The sequence below is a fragment of the Trachypithecus francoisi genome, unplaced genomic scaffold (assembly GCF_009764315.1).
Source record: "Trachypithecus francoisi isolate TF-2019V2 unplaced genomic scaffold, Tfra_2.0 Lachesis_group5, whole genome shotgun sequence".
Taxonomy (NCBI): domain Eukaryota; kingdom Metazoa; phylum Chordata; class Mammalia; order Primates; family Cercopithecidae; genus Trachypithecus; species Trachypithecus francoisi.
In genome coordinates, this window is record NW_022681470.1 from 28,321,339 (window position 1) to 28,342,956 (window position 21,618).

At 38.5% G+C, this 21,618-nt stretch overlaps 1 protein-coding gene across 15 annotated transcripts in view; it reads left to right on the forward strand.

Annotated features, from left to right (window-relative positions):
* Positions 1 to 17,330, forward strand: part of PRRC2C (proline rich coiled-coil 2C) — a 106,363-nt gene extending 89,033 nt beyond the window's left edge. For 7 of the 15 annotated variants that reach the window (XM_033198262.1, XM_033198269.1, XM_033198264.1 and 4 more), the window contains 10 exons: positions 959 to 1,162; positions 2,851 to 2,963; positions 3,328 to 3,464; positions 7,466 to 7,697; positions 7,930 to 8,052; positions 10,712 to 10,930; positions 11,360 to 11,463; positions 12,092 to 12,218; positions 13,107 to 13,343; positions 15,383 to 17,330. In XM_033198262.1, coding sequence (XP_033054153.1) covers positions 959 to 1,162; positions 2,851 to 2,963; positions 3,328 to 3,464; positions 7,466 to 7,697; positions 7,930 to 8,052; positions 10,712 to 10,930; positions 11,360 to 11,463; positions 12,092 to 12,218; positions 13,107 to 13,343; positions 15,383 to 15,640 — 1,754 coding nt within the window. In that variant the 3' untranslated portion in view covers positions 15,641 to 17,330. Of the gene's footprint in view, positions 1 to 958; positions 1,163 to 2,850; positions 2,964 to 3,327; positions 3,465 to 7,465; positions 7,698 to 7,929; positions 8,053 to 10,711; positions 10,931 to 11,359; positions 11,464 to 12,091; positions 12,219 to 13,106; positions 13,344 to 14,874; positions 14,928 to 15,382 lie in introns of all 15 variants that reach the window. The other 8 variants (XM_033198266.1, XM_033198268.1, XM_033198270.1 and 5 more) reach the window with 7 other exon arrangements.
* Positions 17,331 to 21,618: the final 4,288 nt, after the last annotated feature.

The following is a 21,618-nucleotide window of genomic DNA, read 5'->3' on the forward strand; positions in this document are numbered from 1 at the left end:
TTTGTACATATTACATGTACAAATACCAGTATTGACATTTTGGGTCAGTAATACAGTCATAATAGCTCATTAATCAATAAAACTAATGGACCCTAACATCTAAGTTTTATAATTCTGTTTACTTACTAAGTAGTTTATTTCATTTGTTTTAAAGATACTACTATCTACCAGGTGGTTTTGTTTTGTTTTTGTTTGTTTTTTTGGTTGTTTTTGGAGTTGTATTTTTTTGTTTTAAGAGATGATGTCTTGCTCTGTCACTCAGGCTGGAGTGCGGTGATGTCATCACTGTTCACTGCAACCTCAAACTCCTGGGCTCAAGCAGTCCTTCCATCTCAGCCTCCCGAGTAGCTGGGACTACAGGCACTACCATGCCCAGCTAATTTTTTAATTTTGTGCAGAGACGGGATCTTACAGTGTTCCCCAGGCTGGTCTTATACTCCTGCCCTCAACATGGGCCAGTTTTTGCAGGAGAGAGAAATCCAGCCTTAAGTATATGTGGCATTTTAGGACCAGTTGAGATCTCTAAAGGCCCATGTATAGTCATAATTATTTCTAAGGTATAGCACTTTTCCCTTTTGTGTCCTTGTATCTATGGTCATAAGTGTATGAAGCTCTTGATTATATATCCTACTCTTCTTTGTGATGTTTAAAAAACAAATCGTTTCTGGCCAAACTATAACAGTTATATAGGCTCTCGGCCTCATTTTATGAATTTTGTATTTTGTTTCTTGTTTTAATTTTCTATTGTTTATTGTTCCATATTTTCTAGTCATATTTGCATTTGGTGATAATTACTCTTTCGTTTTGTAAGCTACCTCATCTACTTTTGGCCTGAAGCAGTATATAAGTACGTGATAGGTAGAAACATTAATTTTGCAGTTTCTGGTTAGTACTGTGAGCAATAGCAACACTTTTAAATATGTTCTGTTTTCCCCTTTTTCTGCTTCCCCAAATATAGGAGCTGGTACATACACTACCTCTTCTTTGAGCACAAAATCTACAACCACATCAGACCCTCCAAATATTTGTAAAGTGAAACCTCAGCAGTTGCAGACAAGCAGCCTGCCTTCTGCAAGTCATTTTTCACAGTTAAGCTGTATGCCTTCCCTTATTGCCCAGCAACAACAGAGTCCACAAGTTTATGTGTCTCAGTCTGCAGCAGGTAATGTTTTTAGGCTTGAATATAAGGAATTTAGAAATTGAAGACTGTAATGCTTATTTTTATCTCTTCTTAACCTTTCAGCTAAGCATAAGGCTCTTAAAGTACATTGCTGTAAATATTTAAATTCGCGTATTTTTTTTTTTTTTTGAGATGATGTCTGGCTCTGTTGCCCAGGCTGGATTGCAGTGGCACAGTCTTGACTCACTGCCACCTCCATCTCCCATGCTCAAGTGATCCTGTCACCTCAGCCTCCCAAGTAGCTGGGACCACAGGAGCACACCACCATGCCCAACTAATTTGTTTGTTTGTTTTGCATTTTTGGTCTAGACAGCGTTTTTTTACCATGTTGCCCAGGCTGGCCTCAAACTCCTGAGCTCAAGTGATCCTCCTTCCTCAGCCTCCCAAAGTGCTGGAATTATAGGCATGAGCCACCTCTCCCAGCCTAAATTGACTGTAATTCTTTTTAAAAGTGTCTTGGAAAATATAAGTGTACATACGTACTGTAGTAACAGTTTCTTAGCTAGGAATCTCATATGGATACACTTAACCTATCAGAGGTTAAGTGAGGATATTCATTGCAGTATTATTTCTAATAATGACAAGTTAAAAACAATATATAGGCTGGATGTGGTGGCTCATACCTATAATCCCAGCACTTCAAGAGGCCAAGGCAGAAGGATTGCTTGACCCTAGAGTTCAAGACCAACCTGAGCAACATAGTGAGACCCCACGTCTACAAAAAAATTTTAAACATTAGCTGGATGTGGTGGCACATGCCTGTAGTTCCCGCTATTTGGGAGGCTGAGGTGAGAGAATCATTTGAGCCCAGGTGATAATCATGCCACCGCACTCCAGCCTGGCAGAGTGAGACCCTGTCTCGTCATTATAATATGTGGAGTTCTGCAGAACATACTACTATATAAAAACAGCAAGTCAACCAGGCACCATGGCTCATGCCTATAATCCCAGCACTTTGGGAGGCTGAGGCAGGCAGATCACTTGAGGCCGGCAGTTGAAGAGCCACCTGGCCAACATGGTGAGACCACATCTCTACTAAAAATACAAAAATTAGTTGGGCGTGGCGGCACACACCCAGCTGCTCAGGTGGCTGAGGCACAAGAATCACCTGAACCCAGGAGGTGGAGGTTGCAGTGAGCTGGGATCAGTCGTGCCACTGCACTTCAGCCTGGGTGACAGAGCGAGACTGTTTAAAAAAAAAAAAAAAAAAAAAAACAGCAAGTCACAAAGTAGTATGTATCATACATAGAAATGTGTTTAGAATTTATACCAAACTTTTAAAATTAAATGTCAATCCTCTAAATATTTTGCTAGATTCTAGTAGGTAGGTTTAAAATTGGAGTAGAATTGCCGGTTCAATGGGTAGATTCGTTTTCAATTTTAGTAGATTATGTGAAATTTTACTACTGACAAAATCTGAGTATCTATACCCCACTGGCAGTATATAAATTTTTTTCATGCCTTCACAAGTACTAGTTACCTGTCTACTAGAAGTTTTCCATCTTTTCATATTTGCCTCTTGTCACATTTTTAGTTTTTCCATGGCTGTATTAATTTTCAGAGGGTGCACTTAATTTGGACTCTGCTACAAAACTGGGTTTTTATTTACTGTTTGGAAAATTCTGAAATTAGGACACTTATTACTGCTTGTTTTTCCTGACGGTCTACAGCTCAAATCCCAGCCTTCTATATGGACACAAGTCATTTATTTAATACCCAACATGCACGATTGGCTCCACCATCGTTGGCTCAACAACAGGGTTTCCAACCAGGTCTCTCTCAGGTAATATCAAAGACTTCTTCCATCCTATATTTGTTCCTTCGCGTTTCTGTGGTCATAATAGTTACCTTGGAACATAAATAATAAACTCTGAAATTACAAGCTACCCATGATTACCTTGATATTCTATAAGCAAAATTTAAAAATTTCCCCAAATTTACCAGAGCTTAATATTAACAATGTAGAATAAGTAGTGGGTTGAAAGGGAAATTTAGATGTTTACATTCAGTTTTGTTTTAAAATGGAGCTGATATATAGTATTCATCTTACTCTTTTCATGTCTCAAATTTTTATATTCCAGTGTTAATGATTTATTTGTATGATGTTGATATATAATATGTTTACATACTTTTTCAATGCATTGCAGCCAACTTCAGTTCAGCAGATTCCAATCCCTATTTATGCACCACTGCAAGGGCAGCATCAAGCCCAACTGAGTTTGGGGGCTGGACCTGCTGTTTCCCAGGCTCAGGAATTGTTCAGCTCTTCACTTCAACCATATAGGTAAATGCTTTAAAAGTTACTTTTGTAGTGATATTGAAAACATTGTAACTACTGATCCTCCTTGCCTTAATCCACAACTGTTCCTTCCCAAAAAAACCTAGGGTGACTCTGCTATAAACCACATTGGCTAGTTGAGCATGTTGATTATATGTCATGAACCTCAGCCTCTGGTAATTTCAACCATACCTTATTAAAGAAAGCCAGGCTTCAAAACCTTTTGAAGTAGTGAACAACAGCAGCCCCAAAACTGTTAGAAATTACAGAAAATAGCTGCTTAAAGAACCTAAAAATCTGTGTGCCATCTGGCTACCAACTATATATATCTGAATCTCCTCTATGTACGAGCTGAGGCATGGCAGTTAACTACATTGTGTTAGGGGGTGTAGGACAGGGTGGAATATAACAGAACAGAGAGAGGTAGAATATCAAAGCATGGAAGTAATGGTGACAAATATGCTATGTAGTGAAGAAAGCATTTTTTCCAAAAATTCACTCAGATGCACTGTAAGTTACCTTTGCAATTAGGGAAATAATGAAAACTGATTTTTATTGAACTTTCCTTATGTGTGATAGCTATTCAGCCTTTCACATATATTAACTACATTTAGTCTTCACACAGCCACCTGTGTGAAGGTAAGTCATCCTCATTTAACATGTGGATGTTAGGACTTGAAGAGGGTGAGGGTTTTTTGTTTTGTTTTGTTTTGTTTTAACCTAAGGTTATACATAAAGTGGCAGAGCCTGGATTCAACCCTCAGTGTCTCTGGTTTCCAATTTAATGAGGGAAGAAGAGTGAGAGTAAGAGTCAGATAGTAGGAGCAGTGCATCATGGCATAGCTGTCATCCATACTCTTAATGGTGTCCTTAAATCATCAGAAAGAAAAATAAGTTACATTCAGGACACTTGGTTTAGGAAGTCTGTGCATTTGTTTTTAGGAATTTGTTTTCAGAAGTGGGTTCAGATAGAATTTCCATACTTTACAGATTAAACTTGTCATCAGTTAATACAGTATGTTTTATATTACCATAATGATACTCCTACCAGGTTCAGCTAATGAAACTTTCTTAACAGAGCTGAGTCATTAGTAAACCTCATAAATGTGGCTTTTATTTTTACTTGATTAAAGATACTTTAGTAAAATTTAATACACCTGTGTCGTTACCTATATAGCTGTTGTAGGTCTTCCCGCCTCATCTTACTCTCAGGTGGTTTCGTTATTTTCTCCAATTAGAAGTAAAACTATTTGCCCCAACTAGAAGCTAAAGGAAGTCTTGTATTTGGGATTATCTTGGAATTTATATTAAAAATAAAACTTGAAAATTTCTGACATAGGCATAGCAGCTAGATTTAACCTCAGAAGCCAGTCTCCTTTTAATTGTATTGGCTACTTGAAACACTGTTGAAAAGTTTACAACCACTTTTCAGTACTGTGAAAAGGAGTACAGTGATTAATTAGTAATGTCTTCCGCAGGCCATGGGAGGTGGAGTAGCAATGTACTATATTTGTAATCCCCATTTCACTAATTGTCTTAGAAGACAGACTTTTTAAGACCAGACCTGGTCAATAGAAATATAATGTAAGACACATATGTAATTGTGGCAAGTGGCTACCATATTGGAAAGTATGGGTTTAGATTTCGCAAGCCATTACTTTATCCCTAAACATTCCTTGCTTGTTCCTTAACCTAATCAGCATAGTATTTATTAGGGAGTCTCTGAATTGGTTTCTACAAAGACAGGACAGTTGATAGCAGTATATTCATATTTTCTTACCTTGTGTTTGAAACATAAATTGTAAGTAGATATTGTGAAGATTGCTGTGATCCTAGACTAGCATTCTTTCTTAGTGGATTTTGTTCCTGCCACATAGGTCAGTTTTAACAAAACAACAAAGCATAATGTTCTTTAACCCACTACTTTTGATTTAGTTGCTTATTCTTTATCTCTGCATCTTGAAAGTGTAGACTGGAGGCATCCATCTCAGAGATGATAGGGAAGTCTGGAGTTAGATTCTGGCATTATGGTATTGTTTTGGGGGGTGTGTTTTGGCTTGGTTTGATTTTGTTTTGTGTTCTTGTTTGTTTGCTTGCTTGATCTTTGTGGGTAATTCTGACGTGAGCTACTACTGTGCTTTATTCCATAAAGATCTTGAGGCTAGGCCATTTATATTAAAAATATATGTGGGGAAGTAATGAAATACAAATAAGAAAAGTTGGGGCTATTGGTGCTATAAATTAGAAAGTTGCCAAAGAGAAAAAGAGATTTTGTTCTCAACTTTGTGTTGAACACAAAAAGAGAATTATTCTCACTATTCAAAAGGAGAGAGCCATCCACTTCTCAGGGAGAACAGGCCTTTTCACAGGACTTTTACACGTGAAGCTTCCTTGTATACAGGGCTTTAAATCTTGAAATAAGTTGCTTTAGACACAGTCTGTATTCTCTGCCTCTTTTCTTGATTTCTGAGCTAATTAGAATGCAGCCAAGTGTCAGTGATGGGGAAACATTCTGAAGTATACATCCTTTTTCAAACATCATAGAATGTACTTACAGGAACCTAGGTGGTATAACCTGCAGCTACACACTTAGGCTATAGAGTACAGCCTATTGTGTCTAATTAGGCTATAAATGCATGCAGCATTTTACTGTACTTAGTATTTTGTAGGCAGTTGTAACACAGTGGTAAATATTTGTGTCTAAACATAGAAATCTAAACAATCTAAACAGAAAAAGTACAATAAAAAGATAGCATACAAGATTAAAAATGGTACTTACCATGTATAGCGCACTTATCATGAATGGGGCTTGCAGGACTGAAAGTTGCTCTAGGTGAGTCAGTGAGTGAGTGGCGAGTGATATTACTGTACACTACTGTGGAGTCTATAAACACTGTACACTGTGGGTACACTATATTTGTAAAAATAAATTTTTCTTTAATAAATTAACCTCAACTTACTGTAATTTTTTGACTCTTGTAATAACATTTAGCTTACAACACGAACACATTGTACATCAGCACAGAAATATTTTCTTTTTTTTTGTTTTGTTTTTTTGTTTGTTTCTTGAGACAAGGTCTGTATCACCCAGGCTGGAGTGCAGTGACACATACAGCTCACTACCTCGAACTCCTGAGCTCACGCCATTGTCCAGCCTCAGTTTCCCAAGTAGCTAGGACTACAGGCACTTGCTACCGTTCCCACCTAATTTTTTATTTTTTTGTAGAGATGAGGTCTTGTTCTCTTGCCCAGGCTGGTCTAAACTCCTGGCCTCAAGCAGTCCTTTCACCTCAGCCTCCTGAAGTGCTGAGAATTGTGAGCATGAACCACCAAGTCTGGCCTTTTCTTTTGTTAATGTTTTTCTGTTTTTTAAATTTTTTTTTTTAATTTTTTAACTTTTTTGTTAAAAACTAAGATGCAAACACACATTAGGCTAGGCCCACACAGGGCTAGGATCATCAATATACTCTCATCTGCCTCCACATCCTGTCCCACTGGGAAGTCTTCAGGGGCAGTAGCACACACGGAGCTATCATGTCCTATGTTAACAATGCTTTCTTCTGGAATACCCGCTAAAGGATCTACCTGAGGTTGTTTTATAGTTTTTTGTTTTAAGTAGAAAGAGTACACTCTAAAGTAACAAAATGTATAGTAAATACATAAACTAGTAACATAATTCTTTTTATCAGTATCAGATATTATGTACTGTATATAACTATGTACTGAACTGTTACATGACTGTAGTAGGTTTGTTTATATTTAATACTAGCACCAGCAAAAACAATTGAGTCATATGTTCTATGATGTTAAAACAGCTATAATGTCACTAGGTGATAGGAATTTTTCAGCTTCCTTGTAATCTTACGGGACCATCAATATATATGTGGCCTATTGACTGAAATGTCATGCAGCACATGACTGTATTGGGTCATTTGGGATTTGCATTGTTAAGATTTTCAGATTCCAGATGAGATTCTAACACTATTTTCTCTTTAATCCTTACGTAGATCTCAGCCAGCTTTTATGCAAAGCAGTTTATCCCAGCCATCTGTGGTCCTTTCTGGGACTGCTATTCACAACTTTCCAACTGTCCAACACCAAGAACTTGCCAAGGCGCAATCTGGTCTTGCCTTTCAGCAAACATCAAATACCCAGCCTATTCCCATATTGTATGAACATCAACTGGGGCAGGCATCAGGACTAGGAGGTTCCCAGCTGATTGACACACATCTTCTCCAGGTAAGTCAGGGGACTAGAACAGTGCACACTCATTGTATTCCTATGCCGCGGATCATTTTAAGGAAACATTTTTAAAAGAAAACATGTTAAAAGATGCAATGAGAAAAACAAAGTCCTTTCATTTTATCTAATACTGAAAGTTGCTAGACATTGCTTTGAAGTCATAATCTCCGTCTCTGAATTTGAAATTTTTTTCAGTTTTACTCATGTTTTCTTAAAAAATTTTTTCTAGGCTAGAGCAAATCTTACCCAGGCTTCAAATCTTTATTCTGGACAAGTACAACAGCCTGGTCAGACAAATTTTTATAACACTGCCCAGTCACCAAGTGCTCTCCAGCAGGTAAACTATGGCATGGTAAATTTCCTCAATTTTCTTTATTATTATTTTTATGGCTTTTGTGATTGTTTGGGAATTTAAATTGAACCATGAAGGAAAGATGGAGGAGTGGTCTTTAAACTGTTCACTGAGATGTCATAAAGAATTCCATTGGGTCGGCCGGGCGCGATGGCTCAAGCTTGTAATCCCAGCACTTTGGGAGGCCGAGACGGGCGGATCATGAGGTCAGGAGATCGAGACCATCCTGGCTAACACGGTGAAACCCCGTCTCTACTAAAAATACAAAAAACTAGCCGGGCGATGTGGCGCCTGTAGTCCCAGCTACTCGGGAGGCTGAGGCAGGAGAATGGCGTGAACCCGGGAGGCGGAGCTTGCAATGAGCTGAGATCCGGCCACTGCACTCCAGCCTGGGCTGCAAAGCGAGACTCCGCCTCAAAAAAAAAAAAAAAGAATTCCATTGGGTTCACGTAGAAGGGGTTTCAGGTTCATGACACCCCTCTTCTCACCACCATCACCCCCTACTTCAGTCATTCCTGTATTTTTACATCTTCTAGGTTTTTTGTTGTTTTGGGGGGTTTTATTTTTTTCTGTCACCCACACCAGAGTGGGTGTGATCATGGCTCATTGCAGCCCAGCTTCCCAGGCTCAAGCAATCCTCGCACCTCAGTGCCATCATGCCTGGCTAATTTTTCTTCGTATTTTTTGTAGAGACCGGGTTTTGCCATGTTGCCCCAGGCTGATCTTGAACTCCTGGGCTCAAGCAATCCACCTGCCTCGGCCTTCCAAAGTATTGGGATTACAGGCTTGAGCCACCACACTTGGCTGCTAGGTTTCCGTGTAATTATTTATTCTATTTTAACAAAGGATTCCATGAATATAAAATTTTGAAAACCATTGTCCAGAATATAGTTACCTATAAGTGTGATTTAGGTGGCTTACCCATTAGTGCTAGGGAGAAGCCTCCCAAAGACCCATCTGACAGGTTAGCATACATACAACAGTGTGGCAGAGTGTGATCGAGTATAAATGGCAAATACTTAAGTGTATGAATGCAATAATAATTTTCAGTGAAAAGTGTATGGTGCGTTTAAAACTCCTCTAATAATTTCATTAGCTTATTCTTCAAAAGTGGTGGAGGGCTGGTGGGGGAACAAGTCATTAGTCATTTTCTTATAACTGTTTTTGTTTGCTATTTTAGGGAGTGATAATTCGTGAATATCTTATTGACATTCATATTAAATACAGTGTTTATATGAAAACAGAGATTCTTGTTCTTCTCGTAGCTCATTTTGACCAGCCTTGAAAACATTATGTAAAATATCTGTTTGGAAACTTGTGAATACTCCTTATATTATGTCCCCATGTACTTTGTGATTATTTGACATGTCTTGTGGATAAATTCAAAGATAGTTCTAATTCTTTCACTTTCTATTTTCTTCACTACAAGTAGCATTAACTAAACTATGTTGTACCTTTAATAGAAGAATGGAGATGTGGTTGAGGGTTGAGTGTCTCTTACCTAAATGCTTGGGACCAGGAGTGTTTCGGATTTCAGATTTTTTTTTTTTTTTTAAATGTTTGTGTATACATAATGAGGTGTCTTGGGGTGTGGGGCCTGTCTAAACATGAAATTCCTTTGTTTCATATATGCTTTGTACGTATAACCTGAAGGTAATTTTAAGCAACATTTTAAGTAACTTTGTGCATGAAACAAAGTTCTGACCACACTTCGACTGATCTGTCACATGAGGTGGGGTGTTGAATTATTTTTTTTTTTTTTTTTTTTTTTTTTGAGACGGAGTCTCCCTTACCCAGCCTGGAGTGCAGTGGTACAATCTCAGCTCACTGCAACCTCCACCTCCTGGGTTCAAGCGATTCTCATGCCTCAGCCTCCCGAGTAGCTGGGATTACAGGCGCCCACCACCATGCCTGGCTAATTTTTGTATTTATTTATTTGTTTATTTTTATAGAAACAGGGTTTCCCCATGTTGACCAGGCTGGTCTCAAACTCCTGACCTCAAGTGATCCACCCACCTTGGCCTCCCAAAGTGCTGGGATTATAGGCGTGAGCCACCGTGCCCAGACTTGGTGTCAGATTCTCTACTTGTGGTGTCATATCAGCCTCTCAGAAAGCTTTAGAGCATTTTGGATTTGATTTTCAGATTAGAGATACTCAACTTGTAGTCACTAAGCAAAAGAAATATGTGAAATATATTAGTAGATGGATGTGTTATATTTATTTATTTTATTTTATTTTATTTTTTATATTTTGAGACAGAGTCTTGCTCTGTCGCCAGTCTGGAGTGCAGTGGTGTGATCTCGGCTCACTGCAACCTCCGCCTCCTGGGTTCAAGCAATTCTCATGCCTCAGCCTCCCAAGTAGCTGGGACTACGGGTACACGCCACCACGCCCAGCTAATTTTTGTTTTGTTTTTTTTTTAGTGGAGACGGGGTTTTACCATGTTGGCCAGGATGGTCTCGATCTCTTGACCTCGTGATCTGCCCCCACCTTGGCCTTCCAAAGTGCTGGGATTACAGACATGAGCCACCGCACCCAGCCACTGTGTTCTATTTTAAATCTTACTCAGAAGTATTTGAAGAGTTGTGTATGGTTGTATGGATATGTCTGTAGTAAACAGAAACAAATTGCTTCAGTTTCTCTTTACTTATTTTCTAGGTTACAGTACCTTTACCAGGATCCCAGCTTTCCTTGCCTAATTTTGGATCTACAGGGCAACCTCTGATTGCTTTGCCTCAGACTCTTCAGCCCCCGTTACAGCATACCACTCCCCAAGCACAGGCTCAGAGTCTGAGTCGTCCTGCACAAGTAAGCCAGCCTTTCAGAGGATTAATTCCTGCTGGAACACAGCATAGCATGATTGCAACCACAGGAAAAGTAAGTAAAGAGACATTTGCACAGGTTATTTGAGAATTTAAGGTAGTGTGTTCAGATCTATACATTTGTGTTATCTAAAAAACTAAAATGTGTCAGTTTTTACTACCCTGCAGAACAAATCTCAAACCCCAGTGTATTTACATTTTATCTGTTTACTTTTAATGTGTTTGGCCCCATCTAGTTTTTACCTAATAACAAAGAATTCCCAAATTTATTGGAAGAATTGGATTTATAGTGTCTCTTAGGCTTATTTTATTACAAGTCTCTTTGGTCTGATAATTCCATAATACTTGAAGCCTAACTATAGGAGTTTTGTACTAAGGTTTTTTGCCCTTTCCTAGATTACGTCTTCACATATAGGACATGTAAACACAGCACTTAGCTTATGGAATTAAAGAAATGTTAAGTTTATTTTATGCTTTTCCTCAGATGTCTGAAATGGAACTAAAAGCCTTTGGAAGTGGCATTGATATAAAACCAGGCACACCTCCAATCGCTGGTAGAAGCACCACACCAACATCTAGTCCCTTCCGGTAAAATGGGCATTTAAATTTGCTTATGAAATTCCAATTTGGTCACTATTTGTTAAATACTTATCAGTCCTGTGTGACATAATCCCTTTTCCAAGCAGAAAAGGAATTATTAAGATATTCTTTTTGATAGTTTTGTCTAAAATATTAAGCTTTTAAATTATTTGAAATGTGTTTATTGTACTATATTTTAAGTAAATTCTTTTGTTACAGAGCAAATCTTTTTTTCTTTTATGTTTTTTGAGACAGAGCCTCACTCTGTTACCCAGGCTAGAGTGCAGTGGCATGATTATAGCTCACTGCAACGTCTAACACCTGGGCTCAAGCAATCCTCCTGCCTCAGCCTCCTGAGTAGCTGGGACTACATACACGTGCCACCAAACCTGGCTAATTTTTAAAAAAATATTGTCCAAGCTGGTTTCGAACCAGGCAGTCTTAACTGGTAACTGGTATCCTTTCTTACCTCTGCTCCTCCAGTGTCTCTCTTCTACCAGAATGTTTGGTAACTCATCACAGTAAATTTTTACCAACTACCAAGTATGATGAAAATACTAAGAACAGTGTTTGCAAAAATCTAACAGCATTAATTACTTGGTATTACTATACTGACTAGTAACGGCTTCTTCCTAAGGGCTACTTCTACAAGTCCGAACAGCCAGTCCAGCAAAATGAACAGTATTGTCTACCAGAAGCAGTTCCAGTCAGCCCCTGCCACTGTGAGAATGACACAACCATTTCCTACACAGTTTGCACCCCAGGTGGGCAGATGTAATTAAGAAATGAGTATTATTTACTTAAAAATAGTTGCTAATCTGGATAAATTGTGATCTTGCCTTATGTTAGCCAGTTAAGAAGTACAGTTTTTAATAAAAAATAATTTCTGAATTTAACAATAAATTTATTTTATAAAGATAGTCTGCGATTTGTAGCCAGACATAGTAATTGTTTAGTTCTAAAGCAGACAAGAGAAATAGTTTTAAGATTCCCCACACAGCTCTGATAATTTGAGTCCTTTTCCTTTTAACTTTTTAAGGAGTTGACTTTTCAGCGAAGGGTCCCAGTGCTTGAAGTTTTCTAGGTTTAAAGTTGGTTTTTGTTTTTAAGATATTTATGTGCAATTGAGATAAAATTTCCAAGAAGATATTTTAATATATGTATAAAAATACTGGCTTCTCTTCCCCTTGCTGATCATATAAAAGGACTAAGAACTCTCACAAACTAGAACTGGTTCCTGAGAAATTAACATTTGTTGAATTAGTATTGATTTTATTTATCTTCAGATTACATTTGTTACAGGTGTGTGCCTTTTCTGTAACTGTACCTTTTAAAAAGATAGCCTAATTAAAAGTCTTTATCCCCCCTTCAGAATTTACAACTGAGATGCTAGGACCTACTGAAGTGCCATAGCATGCTTTGCCTAATTTTTCTGTTAAACTCTCCAAGCATGGCCTGTTTATTCTTTGTGCTTGTTAATGAAGTGGCACAATCCATACACTTCCTTTCACTGGTAGGATGGGCACACATTTACTCTGGGGTGAGCCAACCTGGTCTAGTTGGCAGTTTTTTTTTTTTGGTTTTTTTTTTTTGGTTTTTTTTTTTTTTTTTTTTAACAGTTCAATGTTGTATGTTTTGTTTTTTTCACTCAGATTCTCTCTCAGCCTAACCTGGTCCCTCCATTGGTAAGAGCCCCACATACTAACACCTTCCCAGCGCCTGTTCAGAGGCCACCAATGGCACTGGCCAGTCAGATGCCTCCTCCGCTGACCACAGGCCTCATGAGCCATGCTCGTTTGCCACATGTAGCCAGGGGTCCTTGTGGATCACTATCTGGAGTCAGAGGTAATCAGGCCCAGGCTGCGTTGAAGGCTGAACAAGACATGAAGGTTAGTACAGTGTTAACAGCCAACAGATCAAGAATCTGTCTCTGAACCATGTCTTAAAATGCCTCTGGACCCATAACTGTATATCCAGGCATTCATTGTCTTAGCAGACTTAACCAAGCTAACTACTTTTATTCATTTCCCCCCTTTTTTTTCTTTTTTTTTGCCCCATTCCCATTCCTTTCATGTTTTTTTTCTTTTTGTTTCTTTTTCTTTTTTTTGCAACTGTAGTCAGGAAATGAATTAATGTCTTAAACTGTGGCCAAATGAATTGTTATCAGATAAATATTTGAGGGAGATCTGAGTTTAGATGCAAAATTTTTTTTGGAATAGCAAAGAAGTAATATGAATTATTATAGACTTCCCCATTTTCTTTTTCTTTTTTTTTTTAATTTTCTTCCCCCCTTTCCCCTGACTCTCCTCCTCCCAGCAGCTTAAAATATAAATCATGGTTATATGAAAACTCTGGAATGGGTAAGATGTGTTACCTGTCTTGGTATTTTTTCCATTATGAGTCATCAAAGTACAGTTTTCTTCTCAAACTGTTTTCATACCCTTTTTGGCCTACCACATGAGGTGGCTGTATTCCACAGTGGAGTGTGCAGTTTTAGATGAAGAACTCAGAAAAGCACTTTGGGATCCTTCATGATGAAAGGCACTGATAAACATGGGGTTTGCTAATGCAGAAAGAGTGCCTTTAGGAGTCTGTGTGGGGACAGTTTTGTAGCATAAACCTTACATGTCTGCCAGTACAGCCAGTTGAATCCATTTATTTCTATATTTACTTTAGGCTTGACTTTCAGGGATCTTAGTAATTTTGCCTGTTTTGTCACTATATGTCATGAGATCAGACTAGAACAAAGAAAAGCTTACCGCTTTCAAACAGGGAAATGTGCATAGTAATGCTTTACTCTGAATTAGAAACATGTTTATGATAATCCTATTCGAAAATTTGATTGATGGATTGATTGAAGTTTCTGGGGCGACATCCCTAGTGTTTCTGATCCTGAGTAATCAAATTTAAAGACTACCCAGCAGCAAAACTTTTATTAAATAATTATCTACTTTTATTAAGGCTGTATGCCTAGGATTTCCATCTGTTTGTTATAATTAGAAATACCAGTGTGAGTAAAAATCTTCGGAAGTTATTTGGCCTTGGATTCCAGTTCTGCTTCTGGCTCCTTGGCTCTTGATTTTCACATATTCCCATGTTGGAAATAACATTAGAGCTTTATAATCGTAATGGGATGGGAAAGGGTACAAGCTTCTTGAAAATTGCTTCAGATCTTTGGATAGTACAGGTTACCTGTAGAACATGAAGCATTTTTTTTTTTATATGCAAGAAGAATGGAAACTTAAGTTTTAATTGTGAATGTTACAGTGGTAAAATTTACAGATGGACGTAAGTATATTTTTGGGGGCACATAGTCAAAACTAAGAAATTATTTACCAGCTCAGAATGTGGTAGGAGCTATCAGAACTTAGTGATCAAGTGAAGTTGTAGTTACTAATTTCTGATGCTCTTCCCCTGCAGAAGAGAGCTGTGGGAAGAGGACTCAGCCACAAGACATTTGGTCCTAGGTGTTGGTAATGCCACAATATAAGTGCTTCCTTTTCATTTTATTGTAGACCACATATTGATAACTAGAAGTTTTAAGTGTTACATGTATGTTTTCAGATTTGCAAGCAGGTTCCCTAAATAAAATTTAATATCAATAAGCTTATTGTTCCAGAAAAGATACAAATCAGCAGCAATTTATATTTTATTATTTTATGAGAGGGCAAACCTTGAAAAGGTGGTGGGAGGTGGTCCTGTGGTTTCCTTTTTTTTTTTTTTTTTTTTTTTAATCACATGGAATATTTCAAAAATAGGAAGAAATCTATGCATTAAAAGCTCAAAGATCAATGAGGTACTTTTGGCTTTGGCCATACCAGTGTGGGGAAATCTGATTTGTGATTGGTAAAAGAATTTGAACCAAGATTGATTTGACAGGCTTTGGTAATGCTGCAGTATTTTCAGTTGTTCTTTCTTATTTTTTAAGGCAAAGCAGAGAGCAGAGGTTCTTCAGTCCACGCAACGGTTCTTCTCTGAACAGCAACAGAGCAAACAGATAGGAGGCAAAGCCCAGAAAGTGGACAGTGATTCAAGTAAACCTCCTGAAACACTGACCGACCCTCCTGGTGTCTGTCAGGAAAAAGTAGAAGAAAAGCCACCCCCTGCACCCTCCATAGCCACCAAACCTGTTAGAACTGGACCAATCAAACCTCAGGCGATCAAAACCGAAGAAACAAAATCTTAAAGGCTATGGTTTATTGCAGGGGATTGGGGGTGGGGGGAGGGAAAACATGGAGAATTAAGTCAGATGATGCCAGCAGCCAAAGGGGCAAAATGGTCTGTGACATTATCCTGTTCAGAGCTTGGAGATATACAAGGGACATAGGAGCAATTTACACTGACACATAGCTGCTGTACCAGTAAAAATGAGGCTTTGCAAGCTTGTACCTACTATATAACATGTACTCGGTTGATGGCCGCGCATCTTCAGTCAGAATTTATATATAAATATATGCACCCATTTTTTTGAGTGCATATAATTTAGACCTAAAAATCCTTATGATTAGATGAAACACCAAAAATATAAGGAAAATAACACGGCAGAGGAATAGCTCAGCCTGAACAGTGTGATGGTCCCAGCTAATACATCAGATGCGGTTTTTTTGCTCCCTTATGTTCTTTGGATATGGTTATGGCATTTGTAGGCTTGGAGGTGAAGAACTGAAGATAACTGGTGCTGGATAGAGGAGCCTTATTTTTTATTATGGCAGCTTGCTATTTTTATAACATGGTGATTGAGTTGAACACAATCAAAGTACAGTAGTAACTGATCTCCCCTTCTTCCTGGATGAATGAGCAGATGAGTAAATATTGATGTCACCATCCTTGAACCATATCATAGTGAGCAGTGTTTGGCTACTGCTTCTGTTTGAAATGATGCTGTGTTTTGGTTGTGGTCCGAAGCTTTGAAGCGCTACTTAGCATCTCCTTTCTTCCATGGAGCTCTAACCATTCAAACATGACAGATTTGGTAAAATGCTAGTTAGGTTGAGTCTTCCTTGCCCCACTCAGTCACCTTTGTATGAATCCCATGGTTCTGGGGTTTTTTTCTTTTTTTCCTTTTTTTTTTTTTTTTTTTTTTTTTTTTGTTAAACCAGTTTTTAGCTGGTGTTCATGAAGAATAGTGAGTACCTAGAACTGTGCCACTAATTAAAGGAAATCCTAAGAAGGTGCATTTCTTTACAGAGCTGTGTCATGCCATCCTTTGGGCCCTCTGCTGGAAAAGTAGAATCAAGTCTCAAATAATGCCTTTTTAATTGTATCCTCTAGTATTATAGATATAGGACAGTACTGTATCATACCTCTGTGAATGTAAAATATCTTGTACCTGCTTTATGATACGTAGTAGTGACCGTGCTTTATCAGAGCTGTTTTTAATGATGTTATTCTAGAATGTTTTATTTCCAGATGATGATTCAGAAGCTAATTTTAAAAAATGGTGCCAGGTACCACAACAGTAACAGAACTTTGCAATTTTCTGGGGTTTTGTTTTTTACCCCCCCCCCTTTTTTTTAAATGGAGTGTGCTGGATGTCTCTATAATTTTATTCAGATGACTGCAGAACCTGGAAAAGCTGTTGCTGCTATTGATGCATAACATACTGCTATTGGTCTTTTTATATAAATATATATATATACATATATATATATAATTTGAATTTTTGGAAACTTTAGCTGTGCTGTCAACTTTGGAAAAAGTATCCCAGTTTACTGTGTTGAGTTGGCATTGTACAGAAATTAACAGCCATATTGGTCTAGAAACGTTAAACTTAATTTTTTCCATTTGTACAGGGGTAACGCACTGTATTAAATATGTAAGGTCTTATCTACATGGGTTTGATTACAGAAACTAATAAAGTATTCTCTAAATAATGATTCTTGGAACCTCTAATCATTTCCTAAAATCCAAAGCAAGAGGGTTTGTCATGTATTAAAAATAGTGGTCAAGAGTACCGGCCAGTCGCAGTGACTCAAACGCCTGTAATCCTAGCACTTTGGGAGGCCGAGGTGGGTGAATTGCCTGATCTCAGGAGTACGAGACCAGCATGGGCAACATGGTGAAACCCCATCTCTACTAAAAATACAAAAAAACAAAAAGTACATTTTACGGCCGGGAGCAGTGGCTCATGCCTGTAATCGTAACACTTTGGGAGGCCAAGGCAGGTGGATCACCTGAGGTCAGGAATTTGAGAGCAGCCTGGCCAACATGGCAAAACCCCATCTCTACTAAAAATACAAATTCAGCTGGGCCTGGTGGCAGGTTCCTATAATATCAACTACTTGGGAAGCGAGACAGGAGAATTGCTCAAACCCAGGGCAGGAGTCGGAGGTTGCAGTGAACCGAGATCATGCCACTTCACTCCAGCCTGGGCGAAAGAGTGAAACTCTGTCTCAAAAAAAGTACATTATACTCTAGAAAAGGATTATCATCCAAAGCCTTGATTTCTCGCTTTGAAGAACTCTGAAAATTATTCAACTAAAGTAACTATTGTCAGTGGCAGATAGTCATGGCTCCTGTTCTGAGGTAGCCAAACTCATTGAAAACAAATCTATCCACTGGGTGTGGTGGCTCATGCCTGTAATCCCAGCCCTTTCGGAGGCTGACGTGGGCGGATCACCTGAGGTCAGGAGTTCAAGACCAGCCTGGCCAATATGGTGAAGCCCTGTCTCTACTAAAAGTACAAAAATTAGATGGGCATAGTGGCGCATACCTGTAGTCCCAGCTGCTTGGGAGGCCGAAGCAGATGTCAAGGAGAAATAAGTTGTCTTGATGCATAGTGCCAGATGTCGAAAAGAGTTTCACCATCTTTCGGTCAGAAGCTGAAGGACCAAAAATAGATCTCAGTATTATTTACGTTTGTATTTTTCATAGCTTTGTTGGCATGCTTATGAACATCATCACCTGCCCTAAAAGGCTATAGGGCATTTGTTCTATCATTTACTCAATTTATGAAGTGAAGTACTGAGGGATTGTAGTACTTATCCTAAAATCCCATGTTCAGAACGTGTTGCTTCCAGACCCAGCTTTAAGAAAACTAGTTATTCAGTCACTAATGACACATGTGCCTTTCTAAATCATGGATACTGCAGTTCTTAAACATAAGATACTCAAGTTTTGATGGTTTTGTCTTGGGTAGAAACAGGGTTTCTCCATGTTGCCCAGGCTGGTCTTGAACTCCTGACCTCAAGCAATCCACCTGCCTCAGCCTCCCAAAGTGCTGGGGTTACAGGTGTGAGCCACTGCACCAGATCTGATACTTATTAATAGGCTCTGCCTTGATCCAAGTTTTCAGTCTAGGGTTTTTCTCAAGATATGCTCTAAATTAAAAGCTGTGGTTTATTGCAGAGAATTGTGGGAAGAGGTATGATAGGTAAGAATGGGAATCAAATACTTGCCTTACCAAGTCACTGCCATTGTTGGTATTTTTCATATTCTAGTTTTTCAGTTTAATCCTCCTAAATTTTAAGACTTAGTAGGTGACCAGCTATACAGCTTGCATTACCCCCACTTGCAAACCAGCAGGCATGTGCTATTTGGTTGTATTAACTGTTAAAATATCACTAATACCTTGGGTACTTTGCTAGAACCTGTGGTGGAAAAATGGCACCAAAAGCATATCGAATGAAGGTAAGATAATGTATATTAATGTCTCTCTGCAGTTTGGCCATGCAGTTTTGTCTCTGGCTTCTCTGACATGTGACAGAATAACCCAAAAGGTGTTGCAGTTAATGGTTGACTGTAGATATTTGGTCACATAAACTTCTGAACATTCTCTGTCCCTTGAGCTGCCCTGGTAGAAGGTAAGGGGAGTCCAGGTCCTTGCCCCTAGTTAATAACATTGTGTTTATGATAGAAGAGTGATTGGGGGAGGAGGGTTGGGGAATGAGAGGAGGGTATCGTTTATAAAGTTCCAACAGACTCTTGGCCAGAGGCAAGATACAGAAGGTAGAATGAGTCAGAAGCTATTTAAGTGTGTCTCTTCTAACAAGTAAAGTGATTTTTCATGTTGCCATTGCAGCATATTTCATAGATGCTTACCGTTTTCAGTACTAACTTCACATTCCCCTGCAACTTTTTTCCATCTTATGAATAAATATAAAACTATATCATAGTTTGACAGACCTAATTATTTTGTAGGTGCTTTAGAAGTGGAACTAGAATTGGTGGTTGGTCAGTTAAAGTGGAAAGTCACAGAGTCTAGATACTTTGATTGCTTTTTTTAGAGGAAGGTCTACACCATTTCTTTGAGATGTCTGCTGCCTAGATTCTATTACATATGCATCATCTATAGTTTTCAGTTTTGTCTTAAAGAAATCTGAATAGAGAATTCCCTTGAACTCTCACAGATACCTTCCCTCAGTTTTCCAGCTTTGCTCATACCCTTAATTTGACCACAGTTTTTAACAGTAAAAATTGTAGAAATCAAGTAATATTGACAACTAAACTACCTACTAGCTAATAGTCATCAGTCAGCATGTGTTACCTTGGAAGTGCTTAAATAGAGTTTGGTTAGGAGCCACAAATTTACTTCATAATGTAATGTAATTATTTTTTTAAAAACTTCCCTCAACAGAAAGGAATAATGTGCTACCGGAAAAGGAAAACTTACCTGAGACAGAGAGTTTAAGCAAGAGGTGAGTCTCTGGTATAATCAGGCAGGGAGTCAAGTATTAACTCTGTATGTGTCAGGTGCTGGGAATATTGAGGACAGTTTCTTAACACAGTCCGGGGTGTGAGTGGAGATACATGTGGTAGCTTTGAGGCCTTTCAGGTTTTCATCACTGATAGATACCTAGCCCTTATTTCATGGATGCCTCAAACCCCATCTTCAGTCTGAGTTTTCCCCCCTAATCTATTTGCTTGTACTACTTAACCTTCTAAATATGATTAAAATCTTCCAGAAGTTTTTAGTCCCAATCTGGCCTTCTCACCATTTCTTCACATACTAGCTAATATTTAATAAGTAGAATTGCATGTAAATTTGGGTCTTACTGGTATATGAGCAAAGAAAGCAATTCAATAATTTCCTTATCTGAGCTGAAAAATGCACTAATGTTCAGTGGAGAACAGAGGGAATTTCAATAAGCAGAGCCTGTGGTTCCAGGTGAATAAGTCTTAAGTTCAAGGATGGTATAGAGGGACAGAGATGCATTCTGGCCCTCCAGGGTTAGATTTGTCAAGAGGCGAAATAGTTAATTTCAGACAGTTCTGTGGAACTGATAAAATCTGGTTTACTTAGGGCAGTGGTTTTCAGATTAGAAGTACACACTATTAAACAGAAGCAATTCCACTTTAAAATTTTGCTTGGCTAAAGGATTCAGTGGCTATTTTTTTTTTTTAATTACCGATATGAATAAGGTTTATTGGTTCCGGGGAGGAGACACCCTCTCTAGTATGAGAAGCTGCAAAGAAGGTTGTACTTGGAGTAAAAACCACACTCTTCGTAGAAGCTGGTAGTGATACCCATTGAGGAGACTGATTGGGCCTTAGCTTTCTATAACCTGGGAATATGAATGGGTGCTATAAAGTTTCCTGTTACATGACTCGGTTATCAGAATTGTATCTCCAGTTTAGAACTTTACAGGGAAAAACTGGAAATTACACATAAATATCACCCACTTGCTCCCTCCACCCCCCACCTTTATAAGGTAGGTAATATTATTTACACATGCAGAGAATGAGGTGTGGTAGCCTGCCCAATGATAACAGTAAGCAGAGGAGGCAGGGATTTTTGGTCCAGACAGTCTAATTCTTAAGCATAAGCTCTTTACTAAGCTACACTGTTGTGAAAGCACTGTACTTGAAGTTACAGACATACCTCGTTTTACTGCACTTTGCAGATACTGCAGGGTTTTTTCTTCAAAAAAAATTGAAGGTTTGTGGCAACCCCATGTTGAGCAAGTTCATTAGTGCTATTTTTCTAACAATGTGTGCTCATTTCCTGTCTGTGTCACATTTAATAACTCAAAATTATTTCAGACTTAAATTATCAAGTTATGGTGATCCGGGATCTTGAACGTTACTAGTGTAATTGTTTTGGAGCCTCATGAACCACACCCATAAGATGGTGAACATAAATGCACGTGTTCTGATTGCCCCACAAACAGGCTGTTCCCTCTCTCCCTCTTCTCAGGCCTCACTATTCCCTGAGACACAGTATTG